The sequence below is a fragment of the Anguilla rostrata genome, chromosome 1 (genome assembly GCF_018555375.3).
Source record: "Anguilla rostrata isolate EN2019 chromosome 1, ASM1855537v3, whole genome shotgun sequence".
NCBI lineage: Eukaryota > Metazoa > Chordata > Actinopteri > Anguilliformes > Anguillidae > Anguilla > Anguilla rostrata.
This window is the reverse complement of record NC_057933.1, coordinates 73,409,070-73,436,439: the sequence shown is the minus strand read 5'-3', so window position 1 is coordinate 73,436,439 and position 27,370 is coordinate 73,409,070. Positions and strand designations below refer to the sequence as shown.

General features: G+C 43.1%; 3 protein-coding genes across 4 annotated transcripts; all 3 read right to left on the bottom strand.

Annotated features, from left to right (window-relative positions):
* Window positions 1–3,404: 3,404 nt before the first annotated feature.
* apoc2 (apolipoprotein C-II) lies at window positions 3,405–7,829 on the bottom strand. Of its 2 annotated transcripts, XM_064299591.1 has the most exons (5): window positions 7,689–7,828; window positions 6,464–6,521; window positions 5,591–5,654; window positions 4,784–5,099; window positions 3,405–4,126 (listed from the first exon to the last, which is right to left on the bottom strand). In XM_064299591.1, exons 3-5 carry the CDS (start codon window positions 5,637–5,639, stop codon window positions 4,036–4,038), a joined length of 456 nt encoding a protein of 151 aa, XP_064155661.1. In that variant the 5' UTR covers window positions 5,640–5,654; window positions 6,464–6,521; window positions 7,689–7,828; the 3' UTR covers window positions 3,405–4,035. The 2 variants fall into 2 exon arrangements, with proteins under 2 accessions (XP_064155661.1, XP_064155670.1); XM_064299600.1 differs by lacking the exon at window positions 6,464–6,521 and having other exon boundaries at window positions 7,689–7,829.
* A 2,842-nt stretch (window positions 7,830–10,671) lies between these two features.
* On the bottom strand, window positions 10,672–13,166 carry apoa2 (apolipoprotein A-II). Its single transcript, XM_064299580.1, has 4 exons — window positions 13,012–13,166; window positions 12,589–12,633; window positions 11,760–11,982; window positions 10,672–11,242 (listed from the first exon to the last, which is right to left on the bottom strand). Exons 2-4 carry the CDS (start codon window positions 12,629–12,631, stop codon window positions 11,080–11,082), a joined length of 429 nt encoding a protein of 142 aa, XP_064155650.1. The 5' UTR covers window positions 12,632–12,633; window positions 13,012–13,166; the 3' UTR covers window positions 10,672–11,079.
* An 8,491-nt stretch (window positions 13,167–21,657) lies between these two features.
* Window positions 21,658–24,478, bottom strand: apoc1 (apolipoprotein C-I). The gene is made up of 4 exons (XM_064299568.1): window positions 24,318–24,478; window positions 23,367–23,435; window positions 23,102–23,246; window positions 21,658–21,851 (listed from the first exon to the last, which is right to left on the bottom strand). Exons 2-4 carry the CDS (start codon window positions 23,419–23,421, stop codon window positions 21,788–21,790), a joined length of 264 nt encoding a protein of 87 aa, XP_064155638.1. The 5' UTR covers window positions 23,422–23,435; window positions 24,318–24,478; the 3' UTR covers window positions 21,658–21,787.
* Window positions 24,479–27,370: the final 2,892 nt, after the last annotated feature.

Sequence of the window (27,370 nt, the reverse complement as noted above, 5' to 3'; positions counted from 1 at the left end):
TGTACTCAACTCCGAGTTAATGCAGGGATAACGAGATGTTGTCTGCAACTGTGTTTGTATAAACATAATTGGCTCTGCGAGATCATGCTGTAATGGGGCACTAAACACTGAAGCACCACATACTGACCTTTGCATGATGAGAATCTTCATATTTAGGCCCTCGATTCTGCTTTGGTTCATTAGGCTCAACATTTTGCCCATGCCTGGTGTGTGTATATATATATATATATACATCACACTGACTGTTTAGACATTACAGACAAAGGGCACGTAAAGCGCTGGCCAGTCAAAATGTCAAAACTTGAATTCCGTTCCAGGAATTATTGGCAATGCTTCCATCCCAGCGACTCCCCCCTCGTCCGGCCGTCAAATTAAAAAGGTCACTCCCCCAACCCCCCCCCCCGGCGCAGGCTCAAAACACGCGTGTTTCGGCCGTGTGCGGTACGCCGCCGTTCTCATTCATTACACGGGCCGCGCCGGCTCCGAATAAACAGCCCTGCAAAAGTAAGCTGGAGGACCCGAGGAGGTGGAGAGGGGTTCGATTGAAACGGGTCGCACCACACAGAGTACAGAGAGAGAGAGACAGAGAGAGAGAGAGAGGGAGAGAGGGAGAGAGAGAGAGAGAGAGAGAGAGAGAGAGAGAGAGAGAGAGAGAGAGAGAGAGAGGCGTGAAGAACACCAGACACACAGTCAGGTGCTGTAAACTCGTGCTGAAAAAGGAAGCAAGAAGGCTGCTTTTTATGTTATCTGTGTAATGCGTCGCCGGGTGCTATGCCTGTTTAGCCCACCCATGGTTGGTGTGTGTGTGTGTGTGTGTGTGTGTGTATAAGTAAGAGAGAGAGAGAGAGAGAGGTGTCATACTACACAAAAAAAACCTGCACCCACACCAGCCCCTTTTGGCTAAGATTGGACACCTTTGCCGAAGAGTTTCTGCCTGCGTATTGAGCATAAAAACTGAGGTGACGGATGCGATGTCTGAGCTTCAGTGCAGTAAACCCCCTTCAGAGGGAGCGCTGATTTGAGTGCTCCCTTGGAGACGATCAGAGCATTTGCATGCGGCACAGGGAATTAATCGGCCACTATGGCACAGAGCCTCCTCTCCTCCATTCTGCTGTCTTCCATTATTGCATTTTGCAATGGGAGAGAGAGAGAGAGAGAGAGAGAGAGAGAGAGGGAGATAGAGAGAGGGGGGGGGAAGACTTTTGAGAGCCTTTAATAAACCATGTCACCAACGCAGCAGCAAATATGCGTGCCTCCAGAAAAGATGAGGAAAAAATTAGCTAAATGGTAAATGGACTGCATTTATATAGCGCTTTTATCCAAAGCGCTTTACAATTGATGCCTCTCATTCACCCATTCACACACACACACTCACACACCAACAGTGAAAGGCTGCCATGCAAGGTATCAATCAGCTCATTGGGAGCAATTAGGGGTTAGGTGTCTTGCTCAGGGACACGTCAACACACCCAGGGCGGGGGATCGAACCAGCAACCCTCTGACTGCCAGACAACCACTCTTACCTCCTGAGCTATGTAGCTGAAATATGTTTGTCTGGAAAGGGCTACAAGGCCATTTCTGTGGCTGTGGGACTGCACTGAACCACTGCGAGAGTCATTATCTCCAAATGGAGAACACTTGGAACAGCGGTGAACAGGGCCTGACATCAGCACCTGGCACCCGCCAAATGGGCGTAGAATTCGGCAATAGCGTGAATCTTCGTCACTCTTACCAGGCACTTTGGCGGATGGCCTCTTAAATGGTAAATGGTAAATGGACTGCATTTATATAGCGCTTTTATCCAAAGCGCTTTACAATTGATGCCTCTCATTCGCCAGAGCAGTTAGGGGTTAGGTGTCTTGCTCAGGGACACTTCGACATGCCCAGGGCGGGGGATCAAACCAGCAACCCTCCGACTGCCAACAACCGCTCTTACCTCCTGAGCTATGTCGCCCCCAGATCTTAATAGCATTTTCTATGAAAATAAATCACTGTAGTTTACAAAACGGATCTGAAATAATTAAGTCAATTCGAGGTGATGCTGCGTGATACTATGACTCCTGATGAGCACTGTTGGCCATTGGCCCATCGAGTTCGCCCTCTCGCATCTTGCCTCCTCAGTCAAGCGGGGAGTATACTTGGTAAGAAGGCAAACACGGTGCCGTATACACACTGAGTATACTCACTGCAGCTTTAAACTGCTCGTTTAGTGACGCTCCACACTAGCGGAGAGTGCAGATTCAGATTCTGTGGTTGTGATTGGAAAACGCGGAAACGACAACGATTGCCGCACCGAACATACATGTAGAAAACAACAACAGCTCTGTAAAAGAGCACGAACTTTTAACAGATGGACATCCGTGATTTCAAAGTCGATTTAGTTTATTTGGTGCTGCAAATAAAGGAAAGAAGGCAGTAAGCTTGACGCAGTGTTCGATTTACAGTGGCATACGATGCATGAGCCAACACAGGTGTAGTTATTTTCACACTGCCGAAGATCTTATATTTATGGTTTTTAAAGTTGGTTACGAAGCACAAGCTGAAGGGAATGCACATTGTGTCCAAGTGTCACGAACTCATTATTTGGTTGCCCATTGTCTGCGTCAATGTGATTTTTCCATTTCAGTAAATTAGCTGCATTTTAACCTTTAAGATAAAATCGCAGCATGGGAATAGGCTTTCAGCTGAAGCCACTGAAGGTCACAGAAATTCTCTGCAAGCTTTTGATTAAATTTACGCCTCTGGAGTCTGTACGCTTGTATTTGGCTGCTTTCTCCATGGCAGAGCACAAATTAGCTTGGCATTAAGAATATGGTTGCATAATGCGTTGTGTTCATCATTAACAATTTAATTAATATAGGTTGTTTTTTTTTGTTGGTGGAAACTGGTGATCCCCTATAGACCCTTTTTCCTTTTAGAATATATGTGGAGAGCATGTGGGAATTACTTTTAATTTGATTGGCACTTAGATCCTAACATGCACATGGCTCCAAGCTGGCCAATGAAGGTATGAATGAGTCCATTAAGTTTGAGTCAGTGTGTCTGAAAGTATAGTTATAGTGTGAATATGTCAAGGGAGGAGGAATATTCAATATATGAGATTGTGCGTGGTGTGTGTGTGTGTGTGTGTGTGTGTGTGTGTGTTTGTGTGTATGTGTGTGTGCGTGCGTGTGTGTGTGTGTGTATGTGTGTGCGTGCGTGTGTGTGTGTGTATGTGTGCGTGCGCGTGTGTGTGTGCACATGTGTGTGTGTGTTTGTGCGTGTATGTGTGTGTGCGTGTGTGTGCGTGTGTGTGTATGTGTGTGCGTGCGCGTGTGTGTGTGTGCACATGTGTGTGTGTGTGTGTATGTGTGTGTGTGTGCACGCGTTGCTGACCTCTTAAAATAATTCACAGCTAGTGTATATACAAATGCATTTCTCTTTTTATTTCAGCAATTCGTTTCTTGGATAATTACGTAGGAATCATCAGTGACACCAAAATAACATTATTTCCAGCGAGGCAGGGCGGGCCTGAGTGGCCACGCCCGCCGTGTTCTATTGTGCAAAGGTTGAGGGTCGCCCCGGCCCGCCCAGGAGGTGGTGGGAGGGGGGGGGGGGGGCGTCGTCCTGTGCTCTTCCGGGTGGTCTCTCCGGCTGTCCGTCGCGTGCGATCTGGGGTTTGTTGACCAAGCTACTCGGTGCTTCACTGAGGCGCGCGTTGCCCCGGGCCACCCCGCCACGCCTCGCTGAGGGGCGGCGGCCTGCAGTAAAGCTGTGCTGCTCCGGGGTTTTTTTTCAACTGTGGAGGAGGAGTTAGTGCGGCATATCGGCTTTCTGTCACGGGAAAACGGTTTGGGGGCGGGGGAGGGGGGGTGGGGGGTGGTGGCGGTGGGGGGGGGGCTGGGGGGGGGTCACCAACACGGTTTCGGTTGGATCGTGGTCAGAAGGAGGCTGTGGTTGGGGGGCGGGGCAGGGGGGACAGAATGAGGTAGGACCCCATGCCTGGTGGGCAGGAGTTATCGGGGGGGGGGGAGTGGGGGGGGGGTGGTGCTGTGTTTACTGGGAGGGGTAGATGAGATGGTAGGCCTGGTCCTGCAGGATGCCTGCGTAGGTGTGGATGGCGCTGGTGGTCTCATCATACAGGGCCCTAAGAACCAAACACACACACACACAGAAAATGGCTGATTCAGTAAGAGAGGTTGAGCAATGTCACCCTTAAACCATCATGTAAGGGGTAGTCTGTCAATGTTAGGTTTGGTACATGGTACATCGTACATGGTATTTCCTAGCATGTCTACATTACACTGGTTACAGTGGATACAGCACACGTGCCAGCTTGTCACAAGATCAGCATGTCAGTGTGAGTGCATAATGGGTTGTGTAAGCACTTAAAATGATCTGATATTCTGCAATGCATTTGAGTTATACACAGATATAGAGAGTGTGCTAGGTAATGTGTCAGCCCAGGTTGATTGGCATATGGCTGCTCCTGAGAATCTATGGATATGTCCAGCATGACCAGGACTCTGTTTGAGAAAAGAAAGACTTCTTGGATAACATGCCAGCCTATGTCTGCATTTGAAATGTACTTTTTTTCTTTTCTCTGCGCATCGATCGATTCGGCAGAAATGTGCTTTCTGTGGATGTGTATCCATACACATATATAAGGTACCTGTGCACTGCTATGAAATATACAGGATTTATCATTATATTTCCAAAAGGAGGGCACGCGTTTATAATGTATTGTGGGGTGTTGCGTTTGTGGTCGCCTGTTAGGGTTGGCGCGGGGCTCGGTGGGCCTTACTTGGCCTTCTCCTCCAGCTTCAGGCCCTTGACGGTCTCGATCCAGGTGCCGGCGGTGTCCACGGTCTTGTCCCAGACGTTGCGGATGGTGTCGGTGACGTAGGTCAGGGGGCCGGCCTCCTCGCTGGCCTCGGGGGCGTCGGGTCCGTGGTGCTCAGGCGCGATTTCGGCGGCTTCCTCCGGGGCCACCTCCTCGGGGGCCGGGGCCTCCGGGGCCTCCTCGGGGACGTCGGGGGCCACCTCCTCGGCGACTGGCGCCTCAGGGGCCTCCTCCGGAGCCTCCTCAGCCTGCCTTGGCATGCGGAATCCCTGGGTCCCTGCGAGGGGGTTGGGGGGGGGGGCATGGCGGAGCTCACAGTCAGTGTTTATCTCTTATCTCCCCCCCTCCCCCCCCCGCATCATGTAAGACAACACTGTCATGCTGCTCTGTGAACCTGCTCTGTTCACCTCTGTCTCTCTCTCATTCTCTCTCTCTCTCTCTTGCTCTCTATCCTCCCTCCCTCTCTTTCTCTGTCTCTCTACATTTCAACAAGATGGTTGAGCAAGATATTCAACTTGAAGTTCTGTATTGAATAGGCCGATGTGTTACTGCATAAGCCTGAAAACCATGCAAGTTGCTCTTCACGAGCATACAGTGAAAGTAAATATAACTGAAAACTATTGAAACCGTCTCCCTCCCATAACTACTGCATTTCAACTCACGGCTGGCGATAAGTTTCATTGTCTGACCGGGGTCTTAGGCTAAGTGTAAATCCCGTCTTAGTGTACATTTGAAACACCAGTTCGGCTAAGAGGCAGGGTGACTTACCGAAGGACAGGAGACCGACGAGCAGAGTGATGACCAGAAGCTTGTTCATGTTGACCAGTGGGATCTGTGAACAAAAAAGCACCAAAGCAATTAGAGCTGTGGAGAGAAAATGCCTGCAATCCCCATGGTATCCACTGGGTGTCAGGCTTCCTCTTTTAATAGTCATGACTGCTTGCATGAGCAGTCTTGTTAGCTTCCAGGGTCCTGTTTGACATGTCTGCCTGGTCAAGCCTGGTTTGCATAATGCAATCATCTGTGAAGTGTTTTTTTTTTTTACTGAAAATCTCCTCGAATTCAAGATAACAATTTTGCACAAAATGGAAACCAAACAGAGTGGTGAAACAGGAGACAAACAGAAAAAAAACCCAAGCTACATTACATGACTGGCATTTAGCAGACACTCTCATCCAGAGCGACTTACACAACTCTAGCATCTTGTATCTCTACCTGCTAAGGATAAGAGCACTAGCAAGTATATAACTTTAGACGGGCAGAAATACCACATAATTATTCTCCCTGGCAACGCAATATACTTTGCAAGTATACCTGCTTATGAGACTGTAATAGAAAGATAATTCTCATTGAGCGTTTTAATTACACTGAAGTTCAAAGGCCGTCTTTTTTATAGACCACGCATAAACAAGGAAGACCAATGCACGCAATAATTACTTGCTACATTGCAGAATCCTATTTTGTTAATTTAGCAAGCTTTGCGCAGAGAAATGTGCGCCATCTATTGAGAAGTCTCCGCTCACATCATTATAAATATCAATACCAGCAGCGCAGCGCTGCAAGGCGTGCATGCACTCCTGTTCCCGGCTGTTAGCATTTTTCAAATCAGGCATGAAAGAGCCGGAAGGCTCGTCTGCTTACCGTCTCGTCTTTCCAGAAAACGTGAGCAGTAGTTGGTGAAGAGCACCTGTAACGTGGCCTGTATATATATGACTGTCATGTCGACCTGTCACTCTCCATGCCAAAGTGCACCTCTCTTCAGATAACAATTACCATAGGTTTTTTTTTTTTTTTTTTGAGTTTTAAAATATGGGTGGGGGGGGGGGGTGGGGTGGGGGCGCTGGGCGGTTGGGGAGGCTGTTGATATTTTAATTTCCCAGAAGCTTCCCATATGAAAATAAAAAGTGTAATATACTATATATATACATGAATACAAACATGAATTTTAATATACATACTAATATTTTTTAATGTATTTATTGCATGTTTTTCCGTCATATATTTACGTATATTGATAATATACTGTGGAAATATTTTTATATATTCAAAAATAATTTTTTTGCATATTTATGAGATGTATTTACATCTATTAAAAAATATGTGCTTACATATAATACATATATTTTAAACTATATTTAAGTACATGATGTTGATTTATGAATTTCATCCATATAAAATGATACATGTAAATGGATTTTGAATTTTGTGCCATATATTTGAATGTGTTACTTTTCTTTATGGGCTGGTTACCATATTTTACAAAGCAAATTTCATAAACGGTTGAAATAAAAAAAAAAAAAATAATAATAATGCTCTGTATTTTCCTTAATTTCATCCTCGGTAATTATCTGGATGAAATCCTCCATGTCAGTTATTTTATGGTGGGGAGAAGTCCACAGTCCCACAGGCAAGTAGAACAGCTTTTTTTTTTTTTTTAACAGTACATTTCCTTCACTTCACATCTCAAAGTCACTTACAGCCTCAATCAGATTATTTCGGTGTTCCTCAATCTCAGTCCCGATAGGCACGCTATTTTTTTAATTTTTAACGCCTGATTTTCGGCTAGATCTCAACTGAAAATGCTGAATTTACCATCTCTTCACAATTAATCTGCTAGCAACTAAATGTTGCATGATGTAAATGTGTTGATGGAAGGATGTTATTCCATATTAAATTGATAATAAAGCAGTTAATGTACGTTTACTAAATTCCCATTAAACATGTTCAGGGCTGTTTTCTCAATTAACTTCATTCCTTAATGGTTCTGTCCTTAATTGTACAAACAATCAATTAAATTCACTGAAATGTAATAAACAGTTTGGCTGCAAGGTAACGGAAGCACTTTTATCTGTTAAATTATCTTTACCTTTATCCGTGTGTTTGCATAGACACCTCACTAGCGATGGCTAATCCAGAAGGGTTTACTGGTAACAGCTCAATCAAGGCTAATTTAGACAAATGAGCAAAGATAGCACACCACCAGGCCCTGGATTGAGAAACGTTGCATTACTTAACTGACACCATGAAGATCAATGTTGATTCATTCAGTCCTAAGTCTAAACTTCTTCAGACACGTCACCCAGTGTACCGGTTAGCACACACACGCACACACACACACACACATAAGCACACACGCACACATGCACACTTACACACACAAACACACATACACACACAAGCACGCGTGCACGCGCACACACACACACACAAGCACGCATGCACACACACACACACACACAAGCACGCACGCACACACACACACACACAAGCACGCACGCACGCACACACACACACACACATGCACACACGCACACACACACACACACACACACAAGCACTCACAGACGCACACACACAGACACACAAACACGCCCACACACATGCACACTTGCACACTTACACACACACACACACACACATACAAGAACATGCGTATGTACAAGCACAATTGTGCAAGTACACATGCACAAACACGCTCACGCACATACATAAGTATAATGAGACTTTTGGAAAAACTGTGGTCATTACTCCAGTGTTATACTGAAGTCATGAGTACTGGTAATGCATGGATAGACATTGCACAAAGCATTACACTGACATTGTGAGTAACAGTATTGTGTGGTGTGACATTACACATAGCATTACACTGACATTGCGAGTAGCAGTATTGTGTGGTGAGACATTACACATAGCATTACACTGACATTGTGAGTAATAGTATCATGTGCTAAGACATCGCACAATGGCATTACACTGTAGTTGTGTAAAGTGATGCTATGTATGGACAAAATTTGGGGCAGAGCCTGAGAGCTGAGCTTAGAGCCCCACCACTAAGTTCTGGATCAGTTCTATAATAGTTTGTCTTCATAAAATATGTGGACTTTATGTATGTGGTGTTCAGCTGGTCAAGGACACCTTAATGTTTCATAGGTGATCTGTAAAAAATCCTGAGGGTCTGCAGACATCTTGTTTCCACCCTGGTCTTACTCCAATAGCCTGTTTGCTCAGGACTGTGTAAACTGCACAATCATATGTCAGCTTGCTTTGCAAATATTCAGAGTTGTGTATCGATTGTGGATTTATAAATGACACTCAGGTCAAAAGAGCAGTGTGTGGTGTGGCATGGGGTGGGGGGGGGGGATCTTTAAGTTCATTAAAAGGAGATGCATGTATGTGCATATATGTGCATATATGTGACTTCACCCAACTCCCTTACCCTAGAAACCCTCCCCCCTCCTCTCGCGCCCCCTTGCCCATGTGGCGCTACAAAATCCTGCTCCCTGATTGGTGGTTTATGCCCAGGTCATGACCCCCCCCCCCCGCTGGAATCATGACGTGAGCTGGGCGAAAGGACGAGTGCTTTCATGGCGCTTTCACAGCAATCTGCACGGAAAAGAGATACCCCTGTGTGTGTGTGTGTGTGTGTGTGTGTGTGGAGGGTACAGCATGTACCAGGAATAATCTCTGTCAGCGGGGGGAAAAAAAGGATAAAAAAGGGACGTCTTGGAATGTACACGGGCCATGGTGTGAGACGAGCTGGCGTTGGGGGGGGTGGGGGTGGGGATGGAGGGGGGGGCGGTGCGGTTTTGACCCCTCTTGTCGGCCGGTCTGCAATCGGCAAAGCGGATTGCAAAAAAGGCTGCGAGAGAACTGCCTGCCTGAGAAAAAACGTCTGGACTGAGATTCGCACAGCTGCAGTAAATGGTAAATGGTAAATGGACTGCATTTATATAGCGCTTTTATCCAAAGCGCTTTACAATTGATGCCTCTCATTCGCCAGAGCAGTTAGGGGTTAGGGGTTAGGTGTCTTGCTCAAGGACACTTCGACATGCCCAGGGCGGGGTTTGAACCGGCAACCCTCCGACTGCCAGACAATCGTCATGTGAATTATCATTATCATATTCATTTGTGGAAAATAAAATATTTCTAGGCTTAAGCATCTATATACGTTTGCGTCTGTGCATTTATGTATGTATGTATGTATGTATGTATGTGCGTGCGTATTATGTATATATATATATATATATATATATATATATAGAGAGAGAGAGAGAGGAAAAAGACTTCATATAATAGGTGTTGCAGTCTTTGAGAAACTGAATTTATTGAATGGAAAACATTCATTGTTTATCTCTAAACTTTGCTCAGATGTGTTTGTTGCAAGGATGAAACACAGAGGCAGTACTGAAGGGTCAGACTTTGCATAGAAAATGTGCATCAAAACTTTACATTACATTTACTAATATTCACATCCATATTTACTGCTAATTCTGACCCAAATCTGTGGCCTTTGTTTTTATCACCTTTATTTTATCACCGCAGCTCAGCTTCACCTCCCTCCCCTCCGCTTTCATCATCCTTTCTCTGTATGACAGAACTGTATGACACCACACACTGTGATGATTATCTGGGACAACATTATTTATTGTTCCTGTATCGTTTGTGCAATACCGTGCTACATGTTGCACTATGTAAACAGAATCATATCACTGCTGCCGATGTGTTGTTCGGCCCAACCCATTAAATATTAACTAACTTCCAGGCAGTTAACTTCACTGTTCGATACTGCTGAGCCCCCAAATTATTTTGCATTGCATTGGCATGGTTCCTCAAGTGATGGGTAAATAAAAATTTTGGTGCCAGCCTGCACCCGGTGACTCAAATGGTTGGCTCTGTCCCTCCCACTCCCTCAGCCCTCACCCCTACCTCCCACCAAAGCCCCCCCCCGCCCCCAATACCCCGCCCCACCCCCTCGCGCACACCCTGCCAGTCCTCTTAGGAGGGTGCACCTCCTGTGCGCTAATTACACCCTGAGATCAAAGAATGCAATTACCCCGTTGCCAAGGAGGTGTTTTCCAGAAACTTTATTGAAATTGTATAAACACAAATTATATCCCTTTGATGTGCCTTACTGCATTACATACAGGAATATCAAGTACAACTTTTTCTATACATGCGCAGTATTGCATTTGCATTCTTTCGCCTCGCTCTCCATTTGATGTAATAGCGGTCATTCACAACCCTGCATACATTTAGAATGCTAATGCTGCTACTGGCGTGCATAACTGTGTTTTGAGCAGTGCAAGTGCAGTGCACATCTGTCGTTTTTCTCTATTAAGTCAGGGGAGGCTACATAGCTGGAGCTCAGGCGTTTATGGGTAATCATCGCTGTCGACAGAATTTGAAAGCCATTGCGTTAACGGGGTTGGGCGAACTTTGCTGTCCAAAGCGCCGGGCCTGCCTCGCTGCCCCGCCCCTCAGTGCTCCTCCGCGGGCAGTACGTTCTTCACGAAGTCCTTGATGGCGGTGACGCCCTGGTCCAGGTAGGTTCCGACATAGGGCCTGGCGTACGTTTCGTACAGACCCAGGCCGGCCATGCGAACTTTGTCCACCAAGGGAGCGAGCTCACCAGCCGCACCCCTGTGCAGCAGAACCCAACACATGTCAATAATAATATTATCATAATAATAATAATTATTATAATTAGTAGTAGTAGTATTAGTAGTAGTCAATAGTAGTTGTAGTAGAGGATCGATTGCAGTGCACTTGGCTGTGAGTTTAACCCCCATGTTTAAACCTCATGAGCACGGAACTGCAATGCAACTGGAAGAGCTAATCCTAATTTCACGAATTTGGATATCTGTTCCAGCAGTAATAGAGCCCTGTGCTCCAGAGGTTCAATCTCCAGCTTAAAATCGCACTGCAATTGACCCAGCGTTACTTTGTAAGGGGCAATTCGTAAGCAATGCATGCATGTTTCACCTGTGTCATTTGTCCCAGGTTTCACATTGTGCGCTATAAATCTTTAACGATCGGGGGTGAAGTGTGACAAATGTAAATGCCTGACAGAAAGAATCCTTTTTACCATTACTGAGCCTTTGATTAATGCAGATGTATTGTTGGAGGGGTTGGGGGGGGGGGTGTTAGCAGGACTTACGTGGCAACCTTTACAACGCTCTGGACATGGGGCTTGCCCTGCAGCTCCTCCACGTACTCCTTGGCTGCCTGGCTTTGGGGAAGGTGCTGGGCCAGGGGCTCCAAGGCCTCCTTGGCCCTGATGCCGGCGTATGCTAGCAACTTGTAGACGGAATCCTTTAAATCAGTGTACTTGTCCACCAGCTCCGGTGACGGCTGCGGCAATTCGCAGACAGATGCAGTCACTGTGAGTGGGGGGGGGGGTGGGGGGGGGGTGGGCAATGGAGGCGGAGGGGTGGGGGGGGGGGGGTGAGACAGACACAGGCCCTCGTTCATTATTCAGGACCGTCACCACATGGCTGTCCGCGTACAGAGAGTCACCACTTCAAGGAGCTGAATGTACTTGAACAGATGTCGACTGATCTTACTTGGAGCGATTCGTTTTTTTTCAGACCAATATTTATGTATTTTATTAACTGAATACTGGATGACTAATAGTCTGGACTTTTGCCACGGTTTCTCAAATCACTTCTCTAAATATAATAATTAACTGACCACTTGCTTTAAAAGTGATGGTTAGCTGTTGTTCAACCTGGTCAGTTGAATTGTATTAACCACAAAGCAATGCATGAGATACTCAGCGATTTAGCAAATCCAGGCTTTAACAGCCTCTGGTAATTAGCAGGCCTAGATAAAATTAGACCTTTGATCTGCTGGGAAATATTGAGTAGATAAGAGTTCGCTGAATATTAGTCCTTTTCACTCTGAATAGCCTGGTTGCCCTTTTTAGAAGGCTGAATGGATAGAGAGCTGCTTTGTAGGCTATCTTTGTGCAATCCCAGTTTCCTTACCTTGGAGAGCGAGGATGACCGCTACCACCAGTTTCCCAGACATCTCTGAAAAATTACAAATCAATAAAAGAATGTGATTTGAAAGAAATCGAGCTTAAAGCCAACTTATGTTATAGGCAAAGGCAATTTGGCTTTTCCAGTCAGAAATCAATACTCACATAAATATTCTCAGAGCATAAATGGAAAAATATTCAATTTGCGCTTGGAAAATATTCTCTTGGAGCCTAAACTGTACTAATTGAAATATGTTTTTGCCCTACCATGCAAAAAACAAAACAGGTCAACAAAAATAGAATGGAAATGCAGAACAAATAAATAAAATTCAATAAGGTATTAATACATTTACATTTTGCATACATACATTAAGGACAACACATAAAATGAACAAAGTAGTTTGAAATACGGATGCATCTGCCAAAATACCTTTAAGACTGTATATAGATCCCAAGGGTGAACAGCAGCGGACGATGAGGCGGATGTACAGGAGGTTTGTCAATGCCACAGTTTGTGTGCTCCGGTTAAATGCACCGTGATATGGGGCGAGCGTAAACAAACGTCACCTTTGAATCGACACCCACAAGCACCCTCTGTTCCTGTCTTACAAACAGACACCACCGCTGCCACCTACGCGCGCGCACACGCACACACACATACATGCACACTCACGCACACGCACACACACATACATGCACACGCACACACATGCGTGCGCTTGCGCATACCTGCATACATAGTATGTGCAAAGTCCATTGCATGTCTGGCAAACTCTTTGACCTCCTTTGCATGCCCATATTGTTCTAAGACAAAGTACCAAGACTTGGCAAAGAAAAAGTACATCCACCTCATCGACAATTTTCTCTCGTGTTTTTGCCTCTATACACACACACCCCAAATGCATGCGATGTAGTTTTCAGTGAGCTGCGCGTGCGTCTGTGCGTGTGTGTGTGTGTGTGTGTGTGTGTGTGTGTGAGTGCATGCGTCTGTGTGTGTGACTGCGTCTATGTGTGTGCGTCTGTGTGTGTGCGTGCGTGTGTGTGTGTGTGTGCGTGCGTCTGTGTGTGCATGCGTCTGTATGTGTGTGTGTGTGTGTGTGTGCATGAAAGAGAGAGAGAAAGAGAGGCATAAAACTAGCATCTGCAAGTGGGGCAGACAATGTGCTTTTATTTGAGATCGTTAGAGATTGTTTTATGTGTGCTTATGCGTCTGCATTCAACTGTATACATTTCCAAGAAGCGTTTCGTGTAAATCAGTGCTGTATCACAGACGAACGTCTGTGGTTTTGTTTACTTAATATGTGCTCTTGGCTCGCGTGCGAGACGCGTGGTGAAATGTCCAACAGGTCGTCTAAAGACCTCCACGTCCCTGATGTCTGGACAAAGTGTTAGACTTTTGACCTCCTCCATCTCCTCCTGACCCTTGGACTGATTAAGTTTTTTCTGTCACACATATTCTTTATACTCTTTGAAGCTTTTCCCTCACACCATTAAAATGAGCTGTGGACGGGCAGACACCCAGTTTACTTTCTTACTTCTTGACAGAAAAGCCACCTTCTTATAGACCAGAATGACTCTGGCTCTTTAACACTGACAGTACGGTTGGAGCTTGATTCTATGGTTTTCGTTCAATTCTTCTCAGATTAATGGCTTTAAAGTCGTATTGCAGACACGTTTCTGTGAACATTCTGAGGGAACTGTGTGTCTTGAACTGCGATGCTTTTTTCCCCGGTCAGATGGATTTGATCCCCAAATAAATGTTCTCCCCCTGTCCTGTCCTTGTTTTATCTAGAAAATGAACTGATCAAATGTTTCTGTCTTTCTCATTGTAATAGTATTTCATGTTTTGCCAGTGCTATTAAGTGGTATGTAAGAGAAAAAGTGATGTTACAGCCATTTCATATGGAACTTGAGCTGAATTTATTACTCTGAATTCAGACACTAAGCAGATGCTGTTATGCAAAACGGCTTACACAGCATATTTTTTTTAATACACCGTTCATTTATACAGATTAATTTTTATTGAAGCAATTTAGCCTCAGTACTTTGCTCAAGGGTACAACAGCAGTGCTTCGACTAGAAATGAAACCTATAACCTGTGCGATACAAGCCCAGTTATGTAACCATTATGCTGTGCCCCAGGGTTCAAACTATGCTCTGGATTCGGGGGGGGGGGAGGGGGGGGGGGTATTTTGATTGCAGACTGGAGGGCCTCAGGTGTTTTTGAGGGTGCTCAGGTCTCTGAGATCCACCCAACCCTCCCCCTTAATTGTGACCGAATCATGCTATGCAAACCCATTCTCTCTAATGTGCTAATGCTAATTTTGAGCTAGTCAAGCTTGGTCAGGCAATCTCACCCATCGAAGGGGTGTTCAAAATTGTAGTCCAATTTTAGTTCTAACTGTGCCGGGGAAATATATTTGTATATTTAAAGGCTATTAGAATTGCTTAGTTTATATAAAGGTTATAGTATCCCTCTAAACCTTTTGTTCTTACTTCTTTGGGGGGTGGAGGCAAAGGGTTCAAGCCTGCAACTGTACTTCTTCATCCATTTTGACACTTCAGTATCCAAATAATTCAATTCCGTGTCAGACTGCTTAAATCAACTACCTATGAGCAATTAAATGTTAATGAACAAGATTACAATGGAATGGTATATGTAAATATATTTTCCATGTCATATTTTTCTGAGTGCATATTTTGTAAGACACATTATAATTGAGCAATATCCAGAAATTCTTTATTAATCATTTGGATTATTACCCTAGTGGTTCTGGTCGCAAATTTAAATGTTGATGTCATGCATTTTTTTTGTCAGACTAAAAAAACAAAAAAACATGTAGAGATATTGAACATCATTGTTGACGTTTTTTAATGTGACATAGTTTAGCTTCTTTTCTTTCATCAGGTGGGGGAAAGCAGGAAAGGTTACAGGTGGCATCACATTGCAGAAAGTGCTCTTGTGTGGAATCGTACGGGGGATTCGTACACAATCTGACAGTTGGTCGCCACAGCGTCTCCTTACCCTTATTTACCTTCTTCCCTGATTTTCAATGCCCACTCCTGTGTGCAAGGCTGTCCCATCTCTGCAGTGGTTTGAGCAGTGGTTCCATCTGCTGTCTGGCTGTGTGAGAGCAGGGCACCTGCCTGCTGCTGGTGCACACAGCCTGCAGATACCCAGGCAGCCAGAGGGGGCGCCAAAACTGCATGAGAAGGTTCCACATCCTGAGGTTCCAAATGAAAGCCACTCTGTCTGGAGGACACATTCTCGAGCCGCGTGTCGTTCGCGTCACTCCTGGCAACAGCAGCAGCCGGATGTTAAGCTCTACTTTACCTGTGAGGTAACTCATAGACTAAGCCGTTCATTGCCAGCTGATTTGTTTATTTGTTTATTTGATAGGATCTCCATTAGCTGTGCCCTAAAGCACAGCTAGGCTTCCTGGAAAGGAAGCTGATGTCTGCTAACAAGCTGTACTCTTGCTGGACGTATGACAAATAAACTTGGATTTAAGTTCTACACTCTCAAAACAGAAATAGAAAAAAAACTACAGATTTTTTCTAATTTTTTGACACACCTCCATGTCTAGTTAAAGACAACACATTTTTGCAACACATAAAACTATATATTTGTAACACCAAAGTAGTAACTTTAACACAACATCTGTTAAAAGTAACACAAAATTAGCAACACAAAAAGTGTGTTGCATATTAACATTTTTACTTTTGAGAGAGCACTTTCCCTTTTTTTGCCACAGTATTTTTGATTCAGTATTGCAGCGATTAATGTAGCCCCATGAGTGATGTCCATGTATCGGTGGCAATGTGGCATCAAATCACCAAATTAAAATAAAGTGGAAAAACTCAAAGGGGGTGGAGTAGGGTGCCCAGTTTAATTCATGCAGTGGATTACAACATCAGCAGTGACCTATTGATATTGACCTATTTGACCTTTCACTTTTCATCTGACCCATATATTCATCTTTTGTCAAGCGATTTTTTGTAAATCTATATGCCCTTTATATAGACTTACTACTGGAGGAAATATAATAGCATATGGGTGCGTATCTAAGAACACAGTGATCGGCTGTTTTGCACCAAAATGGATGATGAGGGATATTCTTTCTGACAAAATATAGTGATGGAGTGGAAGGTCAAACTCTAGTGGTTTCCTTGCTGTCTTGTGGTCTGTGGAATCTCAGCTTAAACTTCGTATATGAACTTCTGTGTAGTTCTTCTTGTACCGAGAATGGCCCGGTACTGATTGCAACGCAGTACACAAATCAGCCACGCTGAAGTGAGGTGGCGCTGTTGTGCCTCTGATTCTTCATCATTACGAATGGTCTGAAAGGTCTGCTGCCTTGGGTTGAACGCCACTATGAGGACCAGTACTGGCTCCAGCGTTGACTGAGGTTGTCCCAGATGCCGGACGCTGCGCTGGAGACCTGTTCGTTGGCCCACTGGATGTAAGGATCAGCTCTGGGTTTAATGTGGTCCTCGTAGTACATCTCCGCAAAGCCCTTCAGCATTTCTCCAGCTGCCTGTGCTTTGCTCACTGTGGACCTTTAAGCACAAGAACAGGAACTGCTGTCCACCAGTGTCACAACTGCACAACATTCCCAACAGCCAGCTTGCACATTAACTTCAACATCTCACACACAATTTACCCTGGAGGGTTACAAACAATCACTTGTGCCAAAATACCCTGAGAAGACAAGTATTTCCCAGTTGCCTTTGCATAAGTAAAGCTGACTTCTGAGAGATTAGGACAGTCACTTCAATACAAAAAAAAAAGTTAGCTGGGTCACTTGCAAATTACAACTGTTTCTGTTTTACTTAGTGCACAATGCGACCAACTGTATTAGCATTTGTTTTGCATGGTATAGTGCAGGGATCTCAAACTCAAATCCTGGAAATCTTGTGTCTGCTGAGTTTTGATGGGTTCCTGCGCTTAAGTGCTTAATTTAAGCCTTTGATTGACTAAATGGGCTGTGCACTTTTTTTTTTCCAAGGCTGTAGATTGGCTGCTGATTGAAAGGAAATCACAAAAACCAGCAGACTGAGGTTGAGTTTGAGCTCCCTGGTGTAGAGTATGTGTCACCCATCTGCTCCTGCACCCACCACAAAAAACCTGACTCCTCTGACGAGTCATCTTCATCCAGGGGGGCCGACATAACCATACATGCTATGATAGAGATGAGGGGATAGACATAGCGATAGATAGATAGATAGATAGATAGATAGACATAGCGATAGATAGATAGATAGATAGATAGACATAGCGATAGACAGATAAATAGATCGATAGATAGAGAGAGAGAGAGAGAGAGAGAGAGAGAGAGAATGATGACCTTATATCACACAATTACATCTATATTACATAATTACATCTCATATTTCCATTTGTATATTACAAGTTATATTTATCATTCATACCAATAAAACAATATCAATTGAACTGCAGGGAGAGATAGATACATAGAAATTCTGATCCAGAAAAGTTATATTCTCATGCACTAATTTTCTTCTTCTACATTATACCAAGCCAAAATGCTACAAATAGGCCTGTCTTTATTTAAAAACATTATCCCAATTCGCCCCAAGAGAAAATGAGCCAGAACAGAAAATGTAAAGGATTGAGGCTATTAAGTACCACAGGTAAAGAGTGAACATACAATGAATGCCATTCTACTAACTTTGTTTGGTTTTTAAAGAAGGTTTCCCAGGTGAGCCACTGGCCTATATTCAAAAAAAAAAAAACCCTTCATTGTAATTAAAAAAAAAGTGTAACTAGCAACGTCCAGAACAAATGTTAGCGGAATCTCAGACATTAACTTAACATCTGTGTGACACGATTCAGAGCCTACACCTTACCTTGAAGCCCTAAGACCAGAGCAAAGAGAACCAGTTTTCCCATTCTTCCTAGCAGAGATACAGGGAAAATTTGAGGAAATAATTTAATAACATATTTACAAATGCACTCTGATACATAGACAACGTGGTAACATTTTACAATTAGGTCACATGAATTGGCATTAACTAATGTCGTTGTTTACTACTGACTACTGAAAACATTCATGTTAACAACGACACTAGTTAATGCCAATTCATATTGGGATTAAAAACAATTCATATATTTGTTAATGGCTAACTAATTATGAGTTTATCCTATGTTTTGCTAATGTATAAACAATCATGTAACCTATAAATTAGTTAATGTAATTGTTAACTGCCAATGGAACTTCATGCTTAATCTATTTGTGCATCATTAATTCATGTTAACAACTACTCATGCCAATTCATGTGACCTTATTGTGAAGTGCAACCCACAATGCAGTGGAGAAAGGAGAAACAATACCTTTCACTTAGTAGTAGAGCAGTGTTAGTCCTGTCTCGGAGGTTTGGCCGTCAGTAATTTAATTGGGAAATTCGGAACAGATCAACCTCTTACCTCTGTGAGGTACACGTGTACATGGTGCACATTGTGAATGAACTCGGGGGTAGTGAGTGGGTGTAATTTTCGATAATGACCTCGAGAGAGGTTCTTGCTATCTGGAAAGCTGACAATTTCACCGAGATCTTTCGTTTGATAAGAAATGTTTGCTACTACACCTTTAGATAGCTCTGATGTAGCACACGCTATTACACCTTCATACCAAATAAGCATGTCAACAGAACCACCCCCCCCCCCCAAATTCCTTCCTTTGACTCATTTCTTTCTATATAACAGTTATTTATTCAAATGTCAGCCCAGCAATCAAGATGGTTTTCCACACCGTTCAGAGGTTCATATTTTACCTGTCATTAAAAAAAAAATCAGGTTACAGCTGTCAGTCATACAGTGACATCAGTGGAATGTAATGTGTGTGTAATGGGCGATGTGTGGCATATTATGGCCTGGAAAATTCAGTGATAAGGGGTGACCCTAAAGATTTTCAGAAAGACCCCTTTTTCCTAGTCTGCATCAGCACTGCATTAGTAGCCTACCTGCTGCACATGTCTGTGTTGTATTGGCAATGAGCATTATATGGAGTGGCCTGGGACACATTACAGGTGTATACCGATGAATCTTTAGGGGTCATCACCTTTTGGACCCCAATTGATTAAGTCTCCATTTGGTTAAATTTCAATGGGCACTATGCTGCAGAAAGACAACTATTTACATTTGTGATTTTAGATTAGAGAAACTCAACAGTGCAGCAAAATTCTGTGATAAAACGGCAAGCCATCGCCATTGACAACTGCAGATTATTGTTGGAATGGATAGAGAGCCCAGTGTTTCATTAACAGAAGATAAACAGTGACTTTAACCAGGTAGCTTGTGAAATTTAGGAAGTGTGGCCAACTAGGTTGCTTTTCTTTCTCCCAACATGGAACGAGAGCACCCTAACATCTAAAAGAATAAAGTTATACAAGGATGGTGAATGTTGGGTCTGTGAATGAACCACATACGTCTCCTATACATCACACAAAAATGCTGAAGCATCAGTTTTATTTGACTGTGCAAAAAATCTGAACGTGTGCCAGTGTAGAAAAATTTTTCATTTTGTCTCAGGGGGAGACACACTGCTGGACCACATAGGCTCACGCAGTCAGAAGCCCAAGTCTCACAAGCATACCAGCTAGTCTAGCTGTGAATTCAAATGAAAATATTTGGGGTGACACGTCTCCCTCTCTCTTCCCTCCCAAACCTACGTGTGTGCCATTTTCGCATGCATGATCAGCCATTTTTTGCAAAAGTTCCAGCAATAATGGTACAAATGTTAAACAACAACAACAACAACTACAACAATAATAATAATAATAATAATAATTATTATTATTATTAATGCATACCCTGCAATACATTGCCAGCCTGTCCAGGGTGTAATGCAGCCTCTTGCCCAATGCATGCTGGGATAGGCTCCCGCACCCCCCCCCCCCCCGACACTGCCCAGTATAAGCAGGTATAGATAATGGATGGATGGATAGATAATGATAATAATAATAATAATAATAATCATCATCATCATCATAAAAAGCAATGTATAAAGGAAATTATTCTCCTGGTTTGCACCTGTCTCCAAAAATTTGCTTGGTTTGCATCTGTGTCTGTAAGTCCCTGTGCCTGCGTACCTCTGTCACCTCTGTACAGTGGACACCCAATGTTACAGCCCCATTTGTACACGTGGGGATGCTCTTTCTGTGTGTTCTTATTACCAGATGTACTGCGAAAAGGCAGATGGGGCTAATTTTATATAGCCATTTCTCACATAAGGGAACATTTGTCAAGGTCTATTTTTGGCAAACAAATGTGAGGTTTTTTCCATACAGAGCTTATTTTCACTACAGTTCAAGAACTGAATAGAATTCATATTTTTTGTCTTTCTGCTTGAAGTAGGTCTACGTGGCATCATTTTATGCGTGTGTGCACGCGCACGTGTGTGTATGTAAGTGTGTGTTTGTGTGTATGTGCGTGTGTGTATGTGAGTGTGTGAGTGCGTGTGTGTGTGCATGCATGTGCATGTGTGTATGTGAGTGTGTGTGTGTGTGCATGTGTGTGCATGTGTGTGTGTATGTGAGTGTATACAGAGGCAGACATACACACATATGACCATGTGCGTATGTCTGCCTCTGTATGCCAATTTATAGCTACATATACTGCTGTGACTTTAGGGCTGTAGGTATACTTTCTTTTTTCATGGAGTCAAAGCCATAATTTCCACTGAGTCATTATCTGCAATGGCACTTCCTCAGGCGGTGAGTTCATTACCACTGCTGGGGGATCCGGTAGCATTCAAGCGCATGGGAGCACACTGCATCTTTCCATTATGCACTGACACCTAACAAAGGATTCCTGTTACCTTGCTCAGCTAATATAATCTTTGGTCTGGTCCCAAAGAACAAATCCCCAGATGAGATCGTTCCAGAATGTTTCAGTACGTCGCTGCTCTGTATACGCCAGCAGCAGCTAAAAGTTCGTTCGGGCAACGGTCTTCCCAGAATGCAACACAGTGGACAAGTGGGATTTTTTTTAAAATCACAGATTCACTTTTATTATTTAAAAGTTAACAACAGCATTTTTGCACTGGCTTTTAAAAAAAAAAAAAAAAAAAAAAAATTTTTATCAGGAACTTTCAGCAACAGCAGGATTATCAGAGAAAGGGTGTAACAGAAGAAGGGAGATGCCGAATTGAGAGCAAGCGTAGCGCACGGAGGACAGCGGCCGATTACTGCGTAAAGGTCTCCGCCAGCTTCTCCTTCATCTTCCCGAAGGTCTCAGTGAACCAGTTCCTGTGGACAGAAAGGCAGAGACAGAGATAGTTGGGGAGGCATAAATTGTAAGTATCAGTCACTGCATTTTCAGTATGCAGAATGGTAGTTGTAGTACGTGTGGGCCAAACTCATATTTTAGACACTGGAATCTGTACAGGCTGGTAAACATTTTAGAACATTGCAGCAGGTCCCTGATCATTTTCAACAAGACATGCAACTAACCAAAAGCATGAAAATTACATAAGGTTTTTTTTTTTTTTCTTTCTGGCAATTGATGAAAAGAGATATTTCTTTTAAAATTGTATGTTAACATTAGGAATTGTTCTGGTCTCCAAAGGATTATTATGTTTCAATTATGTATGATGGTTTTGGGTCGAACTTACATCGCAAATGATCTCTGGCACAAATGTATGCTTTTTCAGTGCTAGACACCTTTTCAAAAATCCACAACATATGTCATACATGTTGTAAGTTTATTTTCCTCATTTAACATTTTTGTCAGTGACTGTTTGCAGGTTCATGGTTCCAGTGTGCTCCTCCGACGGTGTGTAACTATTGGAAAGGAGCCTGGCTCAAATTTTGTTCAGGTGAGGCTTGGGGCAGCTATAACCATAAATGTTTTGACGAATGAAATGTTGTCACAGCCAAGTGATAACAGTGCAACTCTCAGAAAGCAGTGCTGATGCATTTAAAAGAAAACTACAGCTCAGCAGAATTGTATTGTTTGCAATCAGTAGATTGACAACAATAGTAAAATTATCACAGTCACCATTAGTGTTAACAGGATTAACTGATGTTCTGGCACAACTTAGCAGCTCTAGGTGCATAGAAAAGAAAAGCAAAAACTGAATGTAAGAATTTCAGCCACACATGTAAAGAAATGAAAGTAAAAAATGTATTTATTATAAAATGCTTTGAAATAGCATTTTACAGTGTTTTATAATAAATACATTTTGAACTTTCATCACTCTTCAAGTATGGCTGAAATTGTGACTTACTGCCTGGTCTGTCTGGTGATTGGCTTTTTGGCATGTGGTGATTGTGACATCCTTCTGATATTTAAGGATTTGGAGACCAGATGATTTTTAACGGAGATTTCAGTTATATTTGAGCGAGTTTGAAGAATTTTGTAAAACCCCGAAGAGCATGAATCTTAGGTTGTGAATGCAGGTGAGTAATCTGAATGAATATGGTAGGTTATTGAACTGGCAACATCTACTACATATTATTGTATATGTATTTAACTCTGTTTATGGGGCCTGTGTCACCTGGTATTGACAGCAGCGTCACTCTTGTGGATATCTTCAAAGACGCCCTTAGTCTTCTGAGAGAAGTCTTCGGCTAATGCTTTCATCTGGTTCCCGAATGTTTGGAAGCGCTCTTCAATCGTTGGCTCCTGGGCGTCCTGGGCCTCTGCGAACCAATGAAACGAAGGCGGCGGTTAATTTCGTGTTGTTTACGGCCGAACTCAGAAACTAAGATAAACAAGTGAACGCAGGAACAAGGACAGTGTAGAAAGGTAGAGGAACCGACCTGTGTTTGCAGCCAGTACCAAAAACAGCACTGCGATGGCAACGGGGAGTTTCATTTTCGCTGTGTGATCTGCCAAGAAAGGAAACACATTTTCTTTTAACGTGACATAATCTCTTGGACCACGTGTTTATCGTGTTTTCCATGAACGCAAAATAAACAACTCCGCTTAGCCATAATATAAGCAACTTTTGCTTGAGTCAGTAATTTATATAGCTTTATCATTTCGCTTGACTTATTTCATAAAAAAATTTCAGTATTAGCGTCTGTTAATCCTTTCTGCTAATCCACTGACCTAAAGAAGTTCCTTCCCCTGCATCAGTACCAAAAGCCCTGGACAGTTCCACGACAGCGACTTTTCCGCTCTAAACTTCCACAGCAGTTAGACCACACACAAATACGTTCAAAAACTTTTTGTTCCTGGGATTACGGAAAGTAATCTGAACCCTTTCTAGGAACGTTGAACAGGTAGACGTATGGCACTTTGGGTTTCGATGGGTGTTACCTTAATGGAACTCTTTAAATGTTTGTCAGATATGTAGGGACAAGGTATTTGCTTTTAAGGGCAAGCGAAATCAAACATTGTACCTCCCTCTTTCCGAATGTATCGATAGAATACCGAATTTAATTGTTTTATGTAATGTACATTTTACTTTGAAGTGTTCACTTTCTATGTAGCTATGGTCGTTTTGTTTTCTAACAGAACCGTTGTTCTGCACTGCGCGACATGCCACGTCTAGATGTCGCTCAAATACCGTCCAAGGAAATTACCTCGAGGCTGCGTATAATTCTATTTGAAATACCCATGCGAAGAACCTTTTATCCGTTTAACTAAACGCTTTAACAATAACAACAAGAACAACCACAGCAACAACAGTAATAATAATAATAATAATAATAATAATAGACATGTAAATAAACAAAACATTTAATTTCACATAGGGATAAACGTACCTTTTTCCTGCTGTTCAGAGGTAAAAGTGGTTCTCTTCCTGTGTATCGGTTCTCGGTGGCATCCTCGTTTATATCCCCTTCCAAACGCTGACGCAACCGTTAATTGCCGCCACTGGCCTATAGTGACCTCCTGCCCTTTCACCCTTGGCAGCAGCCACTTAACTGCCTCCAACTCCTCTTTTTCCCGTTTACCCCCCTTGAAAACGAGATGATACATCTCAACGGGTTAATCCTAATAAAAAATTTCAATATATTAATTTCAATATATAATGTGCTAGTGAAAAATCCTCACTCAATGTCCTGATAACAAAAACAACACAGTTTGAGAAAAACCGCTGAAATGCCCTTGCTTTCACAGCTGAATTGCTACTTTTGGATGGAAACTGTTGAATTAAACATACAAGTTACACTACATATGCATAATTAAGAGTATTATTCTCTGGTTTCTTATCAGATTTGATAAAATAGTAGAATTTGACCAATTGATATGCATATAGGTCAGGTTTCTGGTGCAATCTGCGGTGATGCAATATTGCATTCTGATGTTAAAGGTAGCTGATCATTATACAAGTGAACCTGTAGTGATGATAACAGACTAAAGTACAGTTTTTATCGGGTTTTGATAGACTTTGATACAGATGTACTGTGACATGAGCTGACAGAGCTGACCACATATAGCCTCAGTACAACTAAACGTTAATGTCAGTCCCTTGGCGTAGCGCTGAAAGTTAAGGGCATCATTTCTAGGAACTGAAAGCAGGACAGACCATTCCTACCCTCACTGTAAGACATTTCCAGTTGGTTTAACTTGGAAATGCAAGTTCACCTGCTGCCTTGAAAATGCAAGTTAACTCAACTTGAAGATTACCTTTGTTTCAACTCAGAAATTAAAGTTCATAAAGTTGATTTAACTACAATGTTCTAGTTGTCTCAACATTGTTTTTTACGTTGTCAAAGTTGATTGAACTTTTAATCACTTGTTGTTTCCACTTAATACTGAGTTAAAACAAAGAATTATTTTACATTATCAGTGCAAGAAAACTTTCCTTACCAGTCGAATAAACACGCATTTCTGCATTATCGTAACTCACAGTTTCAAGTTAAAAGCAAGCTAGCTGTGATAACAAGCATGCTGTGAGATCATTCTGACATAAAACCAAGAATTTTAATGTTGGCTAGGTGACAAGCGATGGTGTACCTATTGTACCAAGACAGGGCTCTATCAGGTAACAAACTCTGAGGTAGTTCAAAACTCAGTGTAACTTTATTGAGGAACAGCCCAGGATGTAAAACAATCCTCAGATTCTCACTTCGCCATAGAGAACAGCAGAGAAGCCCCCCCCGTACAGCACCGCTGGTTCACTCAGGGTAACACTTATAAAACTAAACTAAAAGCAATGAACACAATTCAGCAAGCACAGGAACACATATTTACACACGATAAATTCACTATTTACACGTATTTACAATTTACAGTCCCACACTGTAAACTATTTACAAAAGTCAGTGGACAGCCCATCGTGGTTTATTCCTTACATAACACCCTTAACAAAATAATGTTAACAAGTCACTGCAAGTGATGACATTCCTTTTTTCATCAACATTACACATTACAAAAGGGCGCATGCCACTACACCGTCCAAAATGTAGAGCCAGGGCCAGATGAATTACCAGAGTTGCACGGAAAGGTAGCCTATGTGTAACTGTTGTGAATGTCAAACTTTGCCATATTGATGTAATTTCCCCTCAGAGATCAGTGAATAATTCCTGCTCTTGGTCCCAGTCCTTCAAGAGCTTCATCACCTTTGCTTTCCCAGACGGCTAATTGAACGTTTGATAATTTTGGTAATTTCATTTTCTACGATAGATAAAGGTCAGCTAGTTCAAAAAGAAGACAAACTCTCTTGACACTTTTTAAAAATACCGATGTCTATTTTGTTCAGCCAATTTTTGTTCTACTGTTTTTCATTTCCCACAATTTGGAATTCTTGCATTGACAGACGTGTCTGGGCACTGAAACCCCGTGGACTCATTGCATCGAAAAAGTACACTTCATGAGCAGCTACTGAAGGCTGGTCACGGACTGACCAGAGGAGTCATTGTTGTCCAGCGGGACGGGGGCAGCCCTGAGGACCGAAAGCCTCTCCACGGGTGATGCTTCGGTTGATTATACATTTTTCTCCCGCGTAGTGAGGACAGCAACTCCCCGAGAATGGACCGAAACATCGTATCTATTCTTGGAAGCTGCTGTTCTGACTCAAGTGGGAACAACATGTTACCTGGATTTTTTTTTTTTTCCCCCGACAAACACCCCCCCTCCCAAGGAGAAGCAGTTTGTTTGTACCCGCGTATCACTAAAGTTAATCATGTACTGCATTGTGGGGTTGTGGGCCAAATATACTGGACCATGGAATGTGTAACTACACTTGTGTTACCAGGACAAACCCGCTCCTCCCGTTAAAACCCATTTAATTTTTAAAAATTACATTTGCTCTTAATCTTTTCTCCTCCAATCCAATCAACTGCCCAATCTTAATTCATAATTGTTAGCCTGTCCTATTGCCTCAACATCCTCTATGTCGGGGGCATCAAACTCCAGCCCTAGAGGGCCACATTGCCTGCTGGTTATCAGAGTGTTTCAGAATGAATGGTCAATTTAAGTCATTGATTGACCAACGAGTCCAAACACCTTCTTCTCAAGGCCTTAATTGGCTGCCATTTGAAAGGAATCCAGAATTGCCTGCAGACACTGCGGCCCTCCAGGATTGAGGTTTAACAGTCCAGCTCTATGTATTCAGGAGGGCTCAGACTTGCCAATACATTCTCCAAACATTTGCAACCGGCCCCTGCTTTTCTACGCCGCTGGGCACCAGCTGAAGCAGTTATTGTACCTTCACCTTTGGTGAGCTGCTGGTGACAACTGTTAGATCACCTCTCTAGTCCTAACCATGACTTCACTCCATTCATCCACAATATTGTATATTCACCCCCCACAGGTCTATATTCACAGAAACAGGACCACATTCACTCACACCAGTTGACATTCAATTACA

Coding starts and splice junctions, on each gene's coding strand:
- apoc1 (XM_064299568.1), bottom strand. CDS start 23,421: ATGAAACTCCCCGTTGCCATCGCAGTGCTGTTTTTGGTACTGGCTGCA. Junction 23,247..23,366: donor GGTACTGGCTGCAAACACAG/GTCGGTTCCTCT, acceptor ATTGGTTCGCAG/AGGCCCAGGACGCCCAGGAG. Junction 21,852..23,101: donor GACGCTGCTGTCAATACCAG/GTGACACAGGCC, acceptor TTCTGTCCACAG/GAACTGGTTCACTGAGACCT.
- apoa2 (XM_064299580.1), bottom strand. CDS start 12,631: ATGTCTGGGAAACTGGTGGTAGCGGTCATCCTCGCTCTCCAAG. Junction 11,983..12,588: donor GGTCATCCTCGCTCTCCAAG/GTAAGGAAACTG, acceptor CCCCACTCACAG/TGACTGCATCTGTCTGCGAA. Junction 11,243..11,759: donor AGCGTTGTAAAGGTTGCCAC/GTAAGTCCTGCT, acceptor TCTGCTGCACAG/GGGTGCGGCTGGTGAGCTCG.
- apoc2 (XM_064299600.1), bottom strand. CDS start 5,639: ATGAACAAGCTTCTGGTCATCACTCTGCTCGTCGGTCTCCTGTCCTTC. Junction 5,100..5,590: donor CGTCGGTCTCCTGTCCTTCG/GTAAGTCACCCT, acceptor ACCCCCTCGCAG/GGACCCAGGGATTCCGCATG. Junction 4,127..4,783: donor AAGCTGGAGGAGAAGGCCAA/GTAAGGCCCACC, acceptor TTTGGTTCTTAG/GGCCCTGTATGATGAGACCA.